At 28.6% G+C, this 20,026-nt stretch overlaps 1 protein-coding gene across 3 annotated transcripts in view; it reads left to right on the top strand.

Moving 5' to 3' along the window:
* The first annotated feature begins 429 nt into the window (after positions 1 to 429).
* The window catches only part of LOC107437563 (uncharacterized), an 85,931-nt gene continuing 66,334 nt past the window's right edge, over positions 430 to 20,026 (top strand). Inside the window, exons 1-2 of one of the 3 annotated variants that reach the window (XM_087165879.1) lie at positions 9,566 to 9,784; positions 12,282 to 12,535. In XM_087165879.1, the coding sequence (XP_087022005.1) occupies positions 12,530 to 12,535 (6 nt within the window). In that variant the 5' untranslated portion in view covers positions 9,566 to 9,784; positions 12,282 to 12,529. Of the gene's footprint in view, positions 479 to 9,562; positions 9,785 to 12,281; positions 12,536 to 20,026 lie in introns of those variants that run through there. The other 2 variants (XM_071178654.2, XM_071178651.2) reach the window with 2 other exon arrangements.

The raw sequence follows: 20,026 nt of genomic DNA on the forward strand, positions 1-20,026 counted from the left end.
ACAGTTAAAAAACCTTCTTTTAAATTAAATAATTCTGTCTGTTTTTATTTTTCTTAGTCTTTGCGTTCGTAAACTTTGAACAGAATAAAAACTTAATGCATGACATTTATCCATTAGAAAAATAAAAAATAAAATAAAAATGCTAATAAAGAAGAAAAAAAATGTCAACGGCAACGGTTGGTATGTTAGCAACCTTCCATATCTACGAAAACTTCAAGCAATTTTTAGTTATTTTATCTGTGTCAAGTCAAAATATATTTTATTTCATCGATAAATTTTTTCAAGTCTCCTGAAATATGTTAAATTGAATATTTGTATAATAAGAATTCTGCAATAAAATAAATCAATAATTGTTCTTGTACTTCTCTAACTGATAAGATAAATCTGGCTTCGCCCACTGCTTTCTTATGTTATCTTTTTACTCGTGTCTTAATATTGGATAGAAATTTCCAACCTTTCTTCTGAAGGGCCGGTAAAGGTAGGATTATTAATTTCATTATTTAATCATTTTCATTTTAATGAATAAGAATATGAGAATTAAAGCAAAGGAAGAAATAAGAAACATACTTCATTAAATGTAAACAAGGTCTTGCAATTAAAGTGACACAAAAAAACTTTAAAAAATAAGTTATTTAACAAACATTTACTTATATAAGTTTTTGTACATTAAATATTACTTTATAACAAAAACTGGAGGCTTAATTAAGTTTCTAAATATGAAACATTTATGTTTGAAGAGTGTTTTCTCGTTTTTATACTCATTAGGGGCTTCCAAAAGAAGCTTTTCTACAAGAATTCTTTTTATTTATTTATTTATTAAGATTTAATAAGTAAACTATAATCTTAAACAGAATAGATAGCCTGATGTTTATGCATTGCTATCTAGCAATGAGATGGTATCCTTAATCTATGCCATGACATAATTTATGATGATGATAAATTGATGACATTAACTCTAACTGTAAGTGTCAATCCAGCTTCACACGATAAAGATGATTCTGATGATATTCGAATATGTGATTTTAAGTTGCGCTTATTTTTCAGTTTACCTTGTTGATGTTTAGGATAAAAAGTGAAACTTAAAAAGATGAAAAAACCTTTAGGATAAAAAGTAAAGTAGCATGAATAAGCTTATTACTTGGGACTTAAATACATTATTTTGACAGGTTTATGGAACAAATAAGACAGCCTTAATGATTTCATATGAAAATTTCAAATTAATCAATTCCTCCAACATTTGATTAATTAAAAAAAGAAAAACGAAAAACTCCCTTCCCTTTTTTTAATAAAATTGTATGTAACTTTTTTGCGTTAACAATGTTACATAGGTTGTAATATCGTTACAATGTTACAAACTATGTACAGGAATAGATGTTAAAACCTATGGTCAGTGAACATTGGGACATTTGAAACCAAGACTTTCCCCATCGGTCAGCAATAGGGACGTATATTTCCTCCGCTGGAAGATGAGAAAGGAATGATTTGGTAACAGTTTTCATCAAGGAAATGCAAAAGCTCTAGTCCAATTTTTTCTCTATTCTAGTTCCAAAAGTCTCTACTCCAATTTTTTTTACACAAATAATTACACAAATATTGATTGAAACATTTTATTCTTAAAAGAGGCTATATCCCTTCATTTATAAAACGTGAGTGGGCTAAAGCCCCCTCTGCCCCCCGTGGTCCCTGTGTTACAGCCTATTATAGGAATAGGTGTTAACCTAAGCAAGGTGAAAAATTAAAGAAATATTAAAAATCAACATAAAAAAAACATACATTTTAAAAACAATTCGCTCAAAGAAGATCTTTATGATAAAATTTGTCCACTTTTTGAAAAACTGAATAATGCAATGCAACAATTTGGAATGTTTTTCAGAAAATCTAACAATTGACGAAAAAATGGTGCGCTATTTTAGCAAAAATGGTTTGCATTTCGAAGGTCAGTAATAATAAGTTACCTTGGTGAACCAATTCCAAGAAACTATTTTAGGCAAAGAGGTGTATTGCAGAATAATAAAGAACTTTGTCTTCTAAATTCTGAGCAGTAAAACACCGAGATGGCATGTGCTAATAAAACACTGAGATCTCAATAAAAATCTTGTAAAAAAAAGAGAAAAAAAAGGCATATTACAAATTGCAAATTGTGCAATTTCAGACTATGTAAAGACTATTTTTCGTTTTATTATTAGTATAAGTTTTCAATTCTTAAAGATATTTGTTTGTAAGGTAAGCCAACTTTTATAACTTGTGGTAGTTCATTGGACTAGTATCCTATTTATAAAACAGTCTATATTTAAAAAAAAAATTTAAATTTTTTTTTTGGAAATTTCTGTTTAATACAAAGTACTTACGCGTATAGCGTAAGTACCCTCTATTGGTCAAGTTTTAAAAATTTTACGTTTTTCCTATGGTAAAGTATGAGATCTAAAATCAAGTATTGCATCCCGTCTTGCTCCAAAATATTTCTGCCCTTTCCAGAAAGGCGCCGAGCGCACATATTAAAGATTTTATAACAGGCAAATTCTAAGCAGCTAAATTCCATTTATTCCACTTTTTTTTCTTCTTCTCGTTAGTTACATTTAGCGTGATTCCACGTAGATGAAACATTTATGTTTTCATACTCATAAAACCTCATTAAAATTTGATGCAGATTTTGTTATGGATTTGAATAAAATAATTTTCATACATCCACATTTGCTAAATAGAGATTTGAAGTACAGATATATATATATTTATAAATTATTTTTTTTTCGGTTATATTAATTAATTTCAAGTTAATTTCAACAGTGAGAATCGGCCTTTAACTCCGAGTGAAAGCAACATTATAACCCCAGTTGTACTGGATGAAAAATTTAGTTGAAAAATAAACGGAACATTTTTACCAAATTGTGAAAATATATGATGGCAAGTGACTTTTATCTATTTCTTTTTTTGTTTCAGTCATATATATGTTCCGATTTTTATTTTATTTTTTGACAAAAGTGTTACTTTTCGTTATTTTTTTGGTGCCCCCACATACGTAATGAGTCACAGTATTAAATTTCGATCTGAATTAGAGAATCCTATTTTAATTCGCTTTGCAGAAGTACGTTCGCAGTAAAACATTAAAAAATCAGCGATCTCTAAATTGATCATTTAAAAATTCTACGATATTGCTATATCGTTGATTGGAATCGATTATTTTTAAAATCACACGAAAGAGAATCACCAGTAATTGTTAAATTACAAATCTTCATCTAACAAGATTTATAGCTGCATTTACCGAAAATAATAAAAAAAGCGTATCAACCTTGAAATCATCATCATAGAAATTTGATAATGTAAAATTCTTAATCGAGTTTGCTTATCATAAAATAATTTAATTCTCAAAGAGGTTGAAATAATGAATTCTGTGGGTAAGGCTACATAACTGCACTATGTCGTATGTAATTAGTAGACGATCCCTAAATTGGTATTATCGAATTTTGCGATTTCTGCTAGCGTTATATATTAAAACGAAACGGTATTGGATCAAAAATTTAAATCTTAGAAAATTGGATTTTCCGAACACACGCAAAAATCAGGAATATCAGTACGAAAAGTTAAAAAGCAAGAAGGGTAAAATAATTATAAATGATAATAAGAGGATAAAATAATTTTTATCAGGAATATTAGGATAATTACGAACCCTTCATTGTAAATAAGGTGTTATTTTAACTACTACAAGGTGATTCCAACAGTCTTGATATTTTCAGTATGATCCTGAAGAAAAAAAAACTGCGGATTTAGAAAGTTAAAAAATTACTTTAAAATTAAAAAAATAGTCATAAGAAACTTAAGCAACATTAATTACTTTCTTTTATAGTATAGCCACGCATAAAAAATGTATTTCAACCAGACAAACATTTACCAAAAGCAATTGACGGTTGTTTAAATTAAGGGTCTACAACCTTTCATACGGGTTGAACACGAAAATGCATTCGTTGAGTTCTGCTGGTTATAAGTAACTTTCAGTCACGAAAATCTGTACGAATCTGCTTCTTATTCCTACTAGAACAGCATTTTCCATCGCTAATTTTCGATAGGAATATTTTTATGAATTCAAACTTGTTAAAATATGTTAAACTGCCGTGTTTAAATCTTCTGGTAACCGTTTAATTTGTTTTAGTGCAAAGTTTGTACTGCCATAGCTTATGAAATCAGTAATATTCTTTCTACCTTTTTTATGAAAGGAAATTTTTGAAATTCTTTTTTATTTTTGTCACATGATAAGTATATACTTGATTCTCGTTTTCTGTTTTATGTAAAAACAAATATTTTTAAAACTGCTTTCATGAAAAAAGTTGCGAAACAATTAGCTTCCAATTTTAATTAATATAAAAGAATACTATTACTGAAACCATTAATTAAGGATCATAACAGTTACGAAGTACGTATAAAGTTTTCATGCGAAATTATAGGAAATGTATAAATTTTAATTGAAGTATACAATGCAATTTTTTAAACGTTTAATCACGGTGGCTTTTCTAAAAAAGCCGTAACTATTACGAAATCTAAAAATACATATAAAATGTTCTTATGTAATTGTAGGGAATACTGTTTTCATAGAAACATAAGCTTTTGTGACAGGCATAACGGTTACAGACAGTACGGTTACGGCTCGTATACGACAACTTTGCTTTAAAGTTCCATTTAAAAATAAAATTATCTAGGTTGTGTTTGGATATATATATATATATTAGAAGATTGTTATTGACTTCAGAGGAGTGACAATCGATTTACATTTTAAATTACAGAGATCGACTAAAAAAAAAATTTACAATTTTCCGCATAAAAAATGAATAAAAATTCCAATAGATTTTTTCTCTACTGCACTTCGTTTGATTTTACAGCATTATCAAATTTGATATTACAAACATTTCCATTTTGTTATTTCGATTTAGGTCATTGCTTTGGTATTCAAATTATTATTTACAAGTGTTCGTCAGTTAATCGTTTATATAACTTTTATACTGTTTAGGATATAAAAAAAAATTATAAAAAAATCTACCTTTTTCACATTTAGTTGTTTACAAGGGAATTGTTATTGCTCTCGCGTAGTTTGGTTGGATTGAGTTGCAGAGGTAAAAAATTCAAGGATGTTTTGAGAATGCACCATGTTTTTCTTTTTTTTTTCTTAAATTTTAAGTATAAAGCTTGAATTAAAACATAATAATTGACTAGTTTTTTAAGGCGTATTTCGATTTTCAATACGTGAAATAACCCACGAAAATAAAAAGTATGAAATAAATAAAATACAATGAAATAAAATACAAGAAAAGCGGCATACAAGCATTAGTTAAAATTCCTCGCCAAACAGCGCAAACATTTAAAACGCTATAATTTTACTAAAGGCTCTTTTAGAGAAATTGTTTATATGTTCATCGGCATAGATATAAAATCTAGTGCATAACATACAAAAAAGTCTTCGAATTCCATTAGTGGGTGAGATTCCCTTAAAAAAGCTTCTTTGTTCTCATTTAAAATTTCCATTTTATTTAAAAAAAGTAGTTTGGTTGGCCAAGGGTTAAATACAGAAAGAGTATGATATTTATGATAGTTTTTCCATACAAAATGATTCAAACTATGGTTTGGAGGTGATTACGTAAAGTGAATTGGAACATTGTGTGTGAATACGTAATAAAATAATTGGTAGAGATTTGGGTAATAAAGTGATAGTCATACTTATTTTATAGTGAGGAAATTTTACATCATTTACAATGTCAAATAAAAAATCGGTTCTTCCTTTTATCTTAGTATTGTTTCCGGATAGATATTTTACCTACATTTACACAACAACAGCACAATACTCCTAAAATGCTTTGCTGTATATGTAGCCTATATTGAAATTAAGATATTTTTCACCAAAAACGCTCTCTAGAACAATTTAAAAATGTGGTTTATCATTATAATGCCCCGAGCACTTCAATTATTATTTCAGCAGCGGGAAATTTACTTCGTGAGAAAACTGAAGTTCACTTTCCTTTATAATTTTTATGTAGATTCGAAATGTTTTTTAGATGTGCATTAAATAGTTCTGTTTTGTTTTCTTCTTATTTTTTTCTAACATTATAAACAGTTTAAAGGTTTAAATAACGACCGTTTTTTTTTCCCTTTTACATCTCAGAATAAAAGATAATAAATGTAATTATAAAAGAGTAGGAGTTTATCTATGCAAGTAAAGATGTTCAAGCAGCAAGCTTACAAAAGGGAAATTAATACTTCATTTTATCTGTTTATAATAACCCTATAATCATATCTAAAATTGCTTCTGTTAACCACAATACAGTCCAGATAATAATTTTCTGTACGTTCAAGGAAAATTAAAGAATTATACTCACAAACATGATTTTTTATGTAAGGATAAGTTTTGAAATAAAGTTGGAAAAAATTTAAATGAATTCAATCTCTTAAACCTTTGACGCAGAATTTTTACTAAACACTTTTTCTTACCTTTTTCATTATTTTATATTACTTTAGGTAAAAATGAGTGAAAAACACTCTATTTAGCATTTTAATAAATTATGGTTGTGAAATACAGCATGAAATGCTAACGTCTTTTTTTGAGTTAAGGGTAAAATTTTCCAAACACGGCTCACTTCCAAACAATTGTTTTTTAAATTCGCAGTTATTTAGCTCTAAGGAAAACCGTTATTCATTATCGATACATTTTTGAATATAAATGAGAAGAAAAAAATTACTACTTTTCCTAGATTTTATATTTTAGTAAAAATATAATTCTGATAAATTAACAGATTTCCTTTTAGCGTAACTATTAGACTGTTTTTTATGATTAAAAATATATATATATATATATATATATTTTTGCTTGTACTTAAAGCGTCAGAAAAAAGTATATAAATTGGCACCAGAGTCCAATTTGTGCGAAGAGAATTCAAAAGCTTTAGTAAATGAATATTACATAATAAAATTGGATTAGATTGTATTCACATAATAAAAATGCTTCGTTTTTATTCGAGTTCTTTTAAAACTTTTTTTTGTTTTAAATAATGATTATTTATCTATTGTCAAATGATAATTTCTTAACTTCTATGGAAAGTAATAAAATTAAAAGAGAGATAGAGAGAAAGATTAGATGCTGATAAATTAATATTACCGAATAAAAATGAATAACCAGTGGATTGAATAACCCTAATTTTCTTTAATAATAAAGTGCAAAATTTACATTGCATTACATTTTCATCTTACATTTACAAAGAAAATTATTATTTATATAGTTATAACTAGTTGAAATAAATTTTAACAGAAGTTTTTATATTTCATTGTTAAACAAATAAAAAATTAAAAAAATAAAAATTCTAATAATAGAGTTTATTATAGTTTCCATACTGAATCCAATATGATCTTTGTATTCTGGAAAATAACAAGAGAAGTGAACAGAAATTCAGTAAACATCTAAAATTAAATAATATTAGTATTTTCTTAAGCGAAAACATTTTCATACTGCTCTCGATACATGGATATAAAATTTAATTTTTCAAGTCTATAAAATCAGTAAATAAAATAAAACCTATAAAAACAAGCTAATTTTGTAATTTTTAAACTCACTATGCTACTTCGAAAGTTGTATCGTTTTTTTATATTTTTTTATTTCTACGCAGAAGCTAGTGAATTTGAAAAAAATACCCTTGCTTTTATGAACACATGGACAAAGTTCGTGTTTTTGTTTATAACATTATCAAAATTACGTCAATACACGTGGAACATAAACTTCATACGTTTCTATCGCATTCTCACTTCATCTTCATTATAACGGTTTAAAATTGAATCGTAAATTTCTATTTTAAGACTAGTTTTTACACTGAAATATTTCCTCGTGTGACTTATTTTCGGACAGTGCGGATTCAGCTTTTTTTTGGTAAATGCGCAAATTGTTGGTTCCCTCTGTTCTCAATTTCTTACACCGGTATTTATTTCTTTTAATTTTAGTGTACTTTATTTATGATTTTCTTTTCTTTTCCTATTTATTGTGCTTCAATGTAAAGAGAAAATTATGTGATAATGAAAATTTAATAAAAATTTTGTTTTATTACCTTCGTTTGAAGAAAATTACAAATGTCAATAGCTTGTTTTTATTAAAAAATTATTTATTTAATATTTTTATTGCAGATCCTTGTTTTAGTGAAAAGTTTATTTTACACGGAGGAAACTGAAATTATAAATTATAAAGATGATAATTACAAATTATCAAGTAAATTATTAAAAATATAAGAAAAATATATTGATTATATTTTTAATTTTTTCAAAATTATTGTTTGTTTGTTTATTTGTTTACTTAATACTGGTTACTTAAGGGAACAATGGACGCTTAGAGTGAGAAAAATCCTTTAAAAACCCATTATTTAGTTTTTGAGATATTAAAAAATTTCACATTTTACTAAGTAATATGCAACCAATAGAGTTCAAATCATAATTTTCTTTATCGAGTTAAAAAAAGTTTGAATTTGTAAAAATCTGAACATTAATAAGCAGCTCTCGTTGACTAAGTTGCTTTTTCTTGTTATGGATTTTTTAAATACTGGCGCAACTTTAAAAAGTTATTGTTGCATCAGTTATTGCTTTATTTCTTTGAAAATTTTTCAGATACTCTTTGATGTATGTCTCTGTTTAATTTCAAGTGCATTTGATTAACTCAACACTTGATTTTAAATTTTTAATAAATGAATAAATATGATTGAGATATAATTTTCAATGAAATTTTTGGTGAAAAAAAATTTCCCTTAGGCATATTACAACTTTATACTGTTACCATAACCGCTTAAATTTATTTAAATACAGCCTATATAAAACGTATTTAGATAAAAATTAAATTTAAAAAATTGAAATTCGTTTGAAAGGAACCTTTCAATTATCAACAATTAAAAACCGTACTTTCAGTGATAACTATGATTTTCTTTCGAAAGCTTTATACACAGACTTTTATATGTAAATGCTACCAATATTCTGTTAAAATATGAAAAGTATCAAATAAATTTTTTTTTCAGGTCTTGTTTATTTTTTTAATAGTTAAAACTTTGAACTTAAAAAGGCCCTTTTTTTAAGGCAACAAGTAATCAAAAAATTGCAATTTCTGCAAAAATTAATTTATGAATAAAAATAATGATAATAATTATACTAAAAACTATTTTTGACGTTTTCATCGCAGAATAATATTTTCTTTTGTTTATTAAAAATTTAGGCCGCTTAAAGTCCACAGCAGTTGTGCTCTGTGCTTTTACTAATAAATTATAGAACTATATAGCTCATTTCAATTTTACCCTTACTAAGATTTATTTTTATTGTTAGTTGGCGAACCGGTTTGGGTTTGGTAAACGTTCTAAAAAAGAAGAAAAAAAAATAATTTGTCATGTTCCCAGGATTAATTTAAGAAGTAAGGAAGCAAATTTAAAGAATAAGATACATTCGATAAAAAAAAATTAATTAATAAACAAAAAAAAAAAAAAAAAAGAAGGAATTTATTTTAAAATAATATTTACCTTACGCTTCTGTTCTGGTATTTAAGTTTAAAATATACACTAGATGGCAGCACATAACCCTTCAATGCCATTTGCACCTGGCATCTGCTGTGGAGAGAAAGAAATAAAAAAGATTGATTTAAACAGCGTTAGGCATTTGAGAAAAGAACAGGAAGATATGCGTTCAATATTCCATCCGTATTTGATAAATCAAAAGATCCTTTAATGATGCTCAAGATCTTAAAATGAAGATCATTCGATTTATCAGACCCTGGGCTGGTATATCAATGAAAGTAAGTGCTTCTCATGTTAACGTTTATTTTGAATGCTCGTTTTGCTTTAGTGCTAAATTTCGTTAGAGAAATATTTTCTTCAAAAATTTAAGGATTCTTGAAGTTAACACATGCATCGATTTTATTATAAAGGTTAAAAGCTGCGCTAAGACTTATTTTTATGTATGCAAATCACCATTAATAGTTTTTATAAATTAGAATATTTAGAATTCGCATTAAACCTGAAAAATTTAAAAAACGTCTGGTTAATAATCTAAACAAAAATGGTGTATTCTAAAATATCCACCCCTTTTCTTCTACAAATTGAATAGAAAATTTTATTCTAAAGTATATATATATTTAATTTTTACTACTATTTGGCATTTTGAAAAATAAATTAATACATAATTGATTTTCTTAACTCTGTGTGCACGTTGCAAATATTTCATATTATGTAAGTGTTTAATATTATTTAAATATTTGTTGATAAGGTTTGTTGGGTTGTTTTCATAGCTTGATCTTTATATTGTGGTTCTTAAAACTTTAATTTTAAGGGATCCTACATATAAACACAAATTTAAAGTTATCCCAAATATAAACTAAAATTTCAATTATCTAATATTTCAATTACCTGAAATATAAATAAATGATCATCCCAAAAGAATAATATAGCTCAACAACCGGATGATATTCGCCAAAGCATAATTTTTATATTTTATTTTCTAAATAAAAGAGAAAATGAAAACATTAGATGGTTTAGTAATAATTTTTTATGCATAATTGTTGTAAAATAATAGTTTGTTTTATTTATATATTTTTTTTTTTTGTATTGAAATTTGTAGTCCTAAGAATATACAAATGAAATAGCATAAATAACATTAATTGTTAAAAGAATATGTACAATAAACTCTAAAATTCATGTCAAAAAATTTAAATTTTGTTTTCCAGTTGTTTATTTTTATTCCTTTTTATTTTATTTATTGCTTCTTTATTAAAAACCCTGAACGTCATCTCATAAGTTCTAGAAAAAAGTTTTTTCTTCAGGAATTTTTATTTAACAATTCTATGTATTCATATTTTGTAAAATATTATTGTTAAAAATTTCAGAATTGATATCAGTATTGGTTAAAAAGTATCTTACTAGTGGAGTTTTAAAATAAGACTAATACACAGTTAAAATATATTTAGTTGTAGTTTTTTTCTTTACTTTGAAAATGTTAGGAACTTCAGATACCAGAACTAAAATTATTATATTAGGTTTGTTGCATAAATCATGTTATAATCTTCTGTATTTGTTAATATAATCTTGAGAACAATCTACAAAATTAATTTTCATTCTTTATGAAAATTTTATAAATTAATCTTTTCTAACAATCAACAAAAATAATAAATTTATTAACCATAATTTTATTTGCTTTAAAGCTTACTTGAGGGAGGGGGCGGGGAATTTGCAAGTCAATAAAAGGGAGAAAATATTATAAGTAAGCTGCAAAGTCATTTATATCATTGTGCAGGGTGTTCTCTAGTGACAGCTCTTAATATTGAATTATATAATCTGTTAAAGTAAAAAATTGTTCCCGATTAGTGATTATGTCAGGGACGAAAAAGAAAGTTATTGACATATCACAAATTACTACAATTGGGTTCAAGTAAAAACAATAATGGGAGATTTCCTTATTTTGATCAGTGGCAGAATAATTGCCAAATCTTGGCAACTTCAGGGCAGCGCCCCCCCCCCCACGAGAAACTTAAAAAAAAAGAAACATCAAAGAAAGGAACCAACTTGTAGCCACCCCGGGCAAACATCTACACGTTTTTTTTACGTTTTCACGTTTAAAATCTATTTGGCATCTTGGCGATTGTAGTTAACAATGAAACTGGCTAGATTTGTGGGAAATAAAATATTTAAAACAAATCTTCTTTTCTGTGTTTCCGGAAGAAGAAGTAAGAAATAAAATATTGGGTGTAACTTAAATCTCAATTTGATGTAGTAGTCTTTTTCAGATGTGTTTATTTTCTATAAGGTATATCTTAAAATATGTGTTGCAAGAATTTTCTATAAAATTTTTTAACATAGGCTGATAAAAAGTCGGTTTATTAGATGCTGTTATTTTTATACAAAAACCGCCTTCATCTGATTTTTTTTTTTTTTAAATTTTATGAAAGATTTTTACAATGCATTTTAAGACAAACTTCTTATAAAACTTAATTTGATGTAGTCTTTTTCAGATATGTTTATTTTCTATAACATATCTGAACCACAATGTCTGACAAAATTAACTGAGACTGTAACAACTCGAGTTGCTTACAATATTTTATTTCGTGCTTTTATATATTTTTAAAAAATTATTTTATTTTAGACTTTTTAGAATTCGTTAAGTTCTTTACAAAAAATTTACGCTTTAATATTTTCCTAATTTTTTTCTTCTTCTCATCTTTGTAAATTTGGTACTGACAGTAAACCTCGAAGCTCTTAATAATTTGCTTCTCTATATAATTATTGATACTAATTATTTAGGTCATCAGTGAAAAAATGCGAACTCAGAGCCGCTGTGACTAAGGAGGCTAAGTGGATAGATTTGCCTCTCAATGAGATGATTCAGGTTCGAATCCCAGTGGTGGCTGGTTGGTACGAATTCTGCTTCCTTCTCCTACCGACCACAGTGTGACGTAAAATATCGTCTTTGCTCGACGGATCATGAGACAAAATCCCCTTGCCGTCGGGCTGACCTTGGTTTTTGTGGTATACCTCTCCATGTAAAGCAAATGCTGGTTAGTTTTATTAAAATATTCTGAACCAGGGGTCTGTTTAGAAGAAATTTGGGTCCGTTAACGGACCCTTCACAAAATATCTTTTCATAAAAACGGACCCTTCACAAAATATTTTAACTTAAAAACGGACCCTTCACAAAATTTTTTTACTAAAAACGGACCCTTCACAAAATGATTTTTCTTTTAATCGGACCCTTCACAAATTTGTTTATCTTCATTATTATTTTGTTAATCGAATAAACCCTTTCCAGGGCAGAAAACAAGAAAGATGGATGTAAACGAGTTAAGTTTTGTCTTCGGCAGACGATTCTTCCATTATTCGTCCGAAATGAATATTCTGCGTTCAGCAGTATAGGCTAAATACCAAATATTTGTATGTTGGATCTCTAATTTAGAAGGAGCAGTTGTTGTTTATTTTTTAAAATTTAATTTTTTTAATTATAATTTTACAGTGTTGAGCATAATCTTGTATGTCTTTACAATTTAAAAACTCCTTGAAAAAGTTTTTTTTTTGCAATAGCGGACCCTATTTGCACAAATTCATAAAAGCGGACCCTGGTTGAAAGAATGTGAGTAATTTTTTTCACAATTTCACGAAAAACGGACCTTTCACAAAATGTCTGGACAGACCCCTGTGAACGAAGGCTACTTTGTCATATGTTTGATCAAGGCGTATTCTTGTGTTCTGGGTTGGTCCAATATTACAAGTCTACGGAGTTGAATATTGATAGTCGTAAATACAGAACTGGGTCAGCTGTTCAACACCAGTTATAAAATAATAATAGTGACGAGCACTGTCAAAAGTTATAGATTATATTTACAATTGTAAAGCGATTGTTAGAAACGATTTCAAATTTTATCCTGTAACCAAACTGGTTCTAGTGTTTTGAGTCTCGTCTTCCTCAAAGAAATGATTCTTTAGATTATGAAAACGTTTGATTTGCGACCATTGTATATTTGACTTCATTTTTGACAAGGCTTTTAAAATAATGGACGGTTATTTTGGAACACCCTATGATTTGATCACCCTCTGCAGGAGATAGGAAAATGCATCCTAATATTTGCGCTCTCTTTTACAAATTATCACGATTTAGCCTCGGTAGCTCAGAGGATAGAGCGCTGATGACCCAGTTTCGAATCCCAATAACAGCTGGTCGATACGAATTCCGCACCCGTCTTGCGCTGACCTCTGTGCCGGTGTAAAATATTACCAGTGGTAGACGGATCATGGCTCAGTGTCCCCTTGCCATCAGACTAACTGTGGGAGGTTTTCGTGATTTTACTTTTCATGTAAAACAAATAACGCAGTCGTTCCTTTGTCTTTTGGATGTGGTTCAAAATTACTAGGCTACGGAGTTAAACATTGGTTGTCGTAAACTCAAAAATTGGGTCAGCTGTTCAGCAACGGTGATAAAACAAAATTATCACGGTTACTACAAATAGTTAGCAACTGTCAGCATTTAAAAAACAACGTATGTTGTAATAATATTAGATATATATACAATACAATACATACACAATACAATAGAATTGTTATAATTGTGAGAATATTATTCTGTTCCTGCAAAATTTTTGTTTTCTCCTACAAGTATCGTAGTTTTCATAATTTGCTTTGAATTTGTCCCTATCATTTTCAGGCAAAATCCTATCACAAAAGATCACAAGCAAATATAATTTGGATTTTCATTTACATGTTATAGTGATGCCTGTTCTCAGAAATTTTTGTGTGATTCTGATGAGCTTTATTTGTTGTCTATTTTATTTTTTTAAAGAATAACAATAAATCTAGTTTAGACTCAAAGATTATCATATAAGACTATCTTCCTCTTTATCAATCCTTCTATCAGTGTATGCTAATGTAATAGAGAATGAGAAACGATATTTAACAGTTACATTCTATACAGCATTCACCATCTGAGCAAGCTGAATTTCGATATTTGCTGCTGGTGATAAGGAAGAAATATTGAATTTTAATAAATATTTTAGAACATTAATTCTATTTTACAAGCAGTTCCCAATCGTTTTCAGATATGGAGCCCTAAGCTATCGACTTTAATAATCAAGTTATTCAGCAATATATAAACCTAAGAATTTAAATTATGTTGACAATTCTTAATGTAACAGGATGGCTACCCACCTGGAATTATCAGGGATTTTTTTTTATACTGGAAAAGTCGGAAATGTGGATAAAAACCTAAAGAAATCAGGTAATTTTAAAGAAATCCTGGAATTTTTTTCTTAATTTGAATTATTTTACCATCCCTTATATCCACTTTATTTAGACTGAAATTTATCATCAAATAGTTGAAATATCATCAACTTAGTAATGCTTTGCTTGCATTAAAACTCTTTCCGTTATTACCCTGCTAGACTAGAACTTAGCAGAATTACTAAAAAATTACTAAATTTAAGGAAATATTGCTTAAATATGAGTTTTATATACATTGTTGTTAATATATCTTGCATAGTTAAAATTAAAATTAGTAGTGATTTTTCAACTAACTTTTACAAGATGGAAAATTGTATAAAACATATTGATCCATCCATTCCAACAGGAAAAAGAAGGCAATTTAAAAAAATTTGGGTCACTGTATTTGCTATTTGGTACATTTTGTGCAACGCTACAAAACTAGCACTTTAAAAAAATTTTTATTCATTAAAAGTAATATATTTCACAAAGCTAAGCATATTATTTTCTTCACATCTATTCGAGATGATACATTAAAAAAAATGACATTTTAAATAAAATACTTTAGAATATTGACAATTTTCTTGTACCCACCTGCACTTTATGAGAAAAGTAAAACATGCTGACCTGGAAATTTTAAGATTGTTACTGGAAAACCTGGAAAAATCAGGGAAATCTGAAACCTGATTTGAGTGGCCACCCTGTAGTAAAGAATACAATTTTTCATTGTTTTACCTTTTAAATTTAATTTTTATATCAGACCGTTGAATTTGCCGATGTGGAACGGCTTCTAGTGTAGTTCTGAATTTATTTTTGGTTTAAGCATAAGCTTTAAATGAATAACGAATAAAATACGCTAAATTATGGTTTTCGTTAAAATGAAAACGAAAAAGATCTGTTATAAACGTTGAAAATGGTTTCAGGAAAACGGAAGCATAAATCTTTTTTTATTCAATGTAGTCGTTTTATATTTTGATTTAGATATAAAAAGCTGAATTGGAAATTCTGATGCAATTCTTATAAATGCAAAGTTTATTCAATTTATTGTTATTAAAAAAAAATAATTTTTAAATTTTTTTTCAACCGGCATTTTACCTGAATAAGGTAAATTAATAATGAATTATTGCTTGAATATAAAAATAATTGCTAAAATAAGTCCAAATACTCGGAACACCCTATTACTTCCACTAAACCCTAGGGTTCCGCGGAACGTCTTTTGGGTCAACTACTGTCTGAATATCGACGTTCACTAATTTCGGCCATTCAGAGTAACATAGATACGATTTGTCTCATTGACCGATGGAATTGCATATTCATGTTGTGAACTGCAGTAAATTGAATAATTGCTAATTAGATTTGCATTTTAATTAATTTCTAAAGTTAGTTAAATTGCATTGCATTTTCCTGCCGTGGCATTTTATTTTAGCTGTAAAAAATAAACAATGCATTCATAAAAAAGATAGCCATACCTTTTCTGAATGCTTTGAAAGTAATATTATTAAAATTCTTTTCCCCAAGGTTATTTCTACCGTTGACCTTGGCGATTCACCTGTAAGGAAAGAGACGTTTTTCCTCCCCTATTTCCATTTTCAATTTTACTCACCATACTTCTCTCATAAAAAAGCTAAAAAATATTTACGATCGCTGATGGGATAGAATAGCGGTACGCGCGTACGGGTACTAAAAAGCATACAGATTGCTCGTAAACTAAAACGTGGAATTGGCTAGAATAAAAATTAAGAGCAGCTTTTATTGTGCGATAAAGAAAATCTTTGATCAGTTGTTTTTTTAAATCCTCTCGTCTTATTTAAATCGAGTTTTTAATCTATGTTGTTCTTGTTGATGGTTTTTGTCATCTTAGATTTCAATTAAAAAGCTAATCATAAGTATTTAACCAAACAGAAAAAAAAAAAAAATTCTGTATTCCTCTATATTACTTACAAAACCTATGATTTATCTCTTAATTAGTTTTTTGTAATTTACGAATTATTTTTTAATGAAATATCTGAAGTTAGAAGTGAATGAAAAATTTTAAGTGGTATTTGTTATTTTTCTAAATCTAAACAGTCCATCATTCACTGACTATTCAATTTATTTTCAAATTTTATATTTGTATAATTTTACAAATGCAGTCCTCTTTGCACAATTTTTTTAAAAAAAATCAAAATAATATATTTGAAAACCACGTTTTTGTAGTGGAGAATAATAGTTAAAAAACAAAAATTTGAAAAACGTGGGGTGCATGAAATACATAACAGTATGTGTGCTCATCAGAATATGTGTATGTATATCTGTAATTGTATCTGAATGTGACACTAATTTGAAATAATCGAATCGACAACAAAAGACAATCGCGAAAATATACATTTTTTTTTAAATTTTAAATTTGTTTTACTTTATGTCTTTTTTTGAATTATCATTTCCATGCATTGTCATCCAATTCTGAACTATGTGCCAAATTTGAAGTCTGCAGCTAGTCGGGAAGTTAGTTTAAAATCGATTACAAAATTCAACCCGAACAGACATACACTAAGGCAAGTTAATATAAACGTGGTAAAAAAGTGATATTATTTAATCCTTAAGAGCAAAGGGGGAAAAAATACCTCTTAAAGTAAAGCACATCACATGCAGACCATTTTATATTAAATTGGAAATTTTACTTCACGAAATTCAGAAATAATATTTTTCTTCTCCACTCATTAATAGCGAATTCTATCTTGTTGCGTGATGCGAACAAAATTCACGCTAAGTAGCGTGTTTCGAGGAAAAATAATAAAAACAGTCACTTTAATTCTGAGAGTTCTGTTTATTATTTTTAGTATGATGGTGAACTTATAAGGGTAATATATTATTCTTATTTCTGATTTTTTTTGTATCCCTCTGAACTAATAAATTATTTCTGTTTTCTAACATGACATGAAATAAAAAAAAAACCCAGCATGCTTTTTTTTTTTTTTTTAAATCGATCTGTGTTGTATTTTGTTAGTTTCCTATACCTTGAAGCTAACATGATACAATATTTATTTTGCAAACCAAACTTACTCGTTAGACTTAAAAATGTGCTTTATTGGAAGAATAAACACCTGCAGCAGTGTTTCCCAAACTTATGACTTCTGTGTATACCCTTTCTAAATTATTCGTAACGCTGTGTACCACTAAAAAAGAAATGAATGTATTTTTTACTATAAAAAATTGCACTAAAGTTAAAAACACAACTGGCTGTTAACACCACTAATTATTAACTGTTAACTCTGTAAAAAATAGCCAATAGAAAAATAGGTAATCGTAAATTTTCCTGGCTAGCTTTGTTTTTAAATAAAAATTTTTGAAATTTTCGTTTGTTGTAAGATATTCCGCATATAAACGCGTACCCTCTCTAAACTGTTCCCCTAACCCTGGGGGTACGCGTACCACACTTTGGGAAACGCTGATTTGCAGGAAAAATTGTGGAAAAATAGATTCGCACAGGAATAAGGTTTTAATAAATTAATGGTTCACTTAATAAGTTTCGCTTGTTGTTTTAGAATGATTATCGTCGGTTTTATAAATTATTTTTAATGATTATAATTAATGAGATACATTTAAAATAATAAGCTGAAAAAGTTCTCGTAAAAGGTACATTAAATTGATAGTAATAAAGAAAAGGAACTTAACTTACGCATACTAGAGTTTTCCAAAACTTTTATTATGTCTTCTAGTCCTCTTCCTTATTGGTGAATAAATTTATTTTTTCTTACGTTAATACATTTATTATCAACTTAAATTTATTATTAGAGGAAAAGGTGTAAATATGGGCACCCTCTTTTGTTTTTTAGATAAAGTTACTTTCAATTTGAAAATTTCTAGATTTTTATCTTTCATTAACAACTATAACAAGTTTCCTAAATGCGAGAAGGCAAAACAATGATTAACATCAATTATTTCATTTCAAAAACGACGATTTTCAAAAATCTTTCAAAAAAGCACCAGAAAAAATGGGGTGTAAATATGGGCCCTCTTCAAAAAAGCCACCAAAAATAGTTTAAAAACAGGATAAAACAATACAAAATGGTAGAGAATTTATTTATTGCAGGAAAAAAAATTATTTACAGAAATCGCAAACATAACTGGCTCTTTCATCCCCGGCACAGTGTCCACATTTGGCACATAACGCATCTTACCCACACCTCTCCTCGAGTGTCTTCAGAGAACTTTCCATCACAAAACTGCAAGTTGCATCGCTTGAGTCTGGTTTATCCCCACCGTTGGCATTTATTAGATTCGTATCATCATCGTTGTAGATAAGAGGAGGGTCATGGAGTCTGATGAGTCCGATGATGAATCGTATCGTTGCGTAGGCCGAATTTTCTTTTTTTGAAGGCCTTTCGTCTTCCCACCCTGCCCTCTGGCCGGTCTCTTACCCCGGGAAAACTCAAGGACGTCTTCTTGAGAGCACTTGTCAAGCGTCTTGGTCAACTGATCCTTGTATGGTAATCCGGTGATGAGGCTGGACCTTGCTGCTTTGCGTCCACGAGTAGTGGTTATCTTCTTAATGTTGGGAACAGGAGATATGTCGAACAGAGAAATTGCACTTGAAGTTCCCGCGGAACATTGAAGTATTTCAGCTGCCTTATCAATTGGCATAACTAGAGCCTGATGTGCTAAACTCCACTAAAAAAAGTTGGTGTAATTATGGGAACCCTTTAAATGGGAGCCCATATTTGCACCAACCCCACCTAAGAAGGATGATCACTATCACAAGTAACCTAAAAGCGTGCGCGACTAAAGGTGTGGTTCAAAAAATAGCTCAAGATCTCCGCTTTCCGGATATCACTGTCAAATTATTTTTATCTGAACATAAGTACATGAAAAGAAAACGATTTCACATACCTCTCAAAAGTTTGCAGTCCAGAATAAACACCAATTTGCACAATAACTCACGCTGCATCCACACTACTTGAAAAAATGGTTTCAACTGCTCTGTACAATCTTATATTAGCAACTGGCGCCATATACAGTCCTTGCCGCGAGTCTTCAGTACCTCCCATAGCTACTAGGGAGGGGTGCCCATATTTACACCTGTGCCCATTTTTACACCTTCTCCTCTAGTATTTCTTTAAATGTTCTCAAGTTGAGTTATTTTAAATCGCCATTTAATGTTTCGTTTGCTATTACATTGTTAATCCTGACAACTAGTTAGGGACATTATACGAGTATATCGTTCTGTTGAAGGATTCATCTTTTTATATCGTTTGACTTTATACTTATTACTATTAACTTATATAATTATATGAAATCGGAGTGAGTTTTTGAGAAAAAAAAAA

Source organism: Parasteatoda tepidariorum, chromosome 6, assembly GCF_982258835.1.
Source record: "Parasteatoda tepidariorum strain Cologne lab strain chromosome 6, Ptep-v5.0, whole genome shotgun sequence".
Classification (NCBI taxonomy): Eukaryota; Metazoa; Arthropoda; class Arachnida; order Araneae; family Theridiidae; genus Parasteatoda; species Parasteatoda tepidariorum.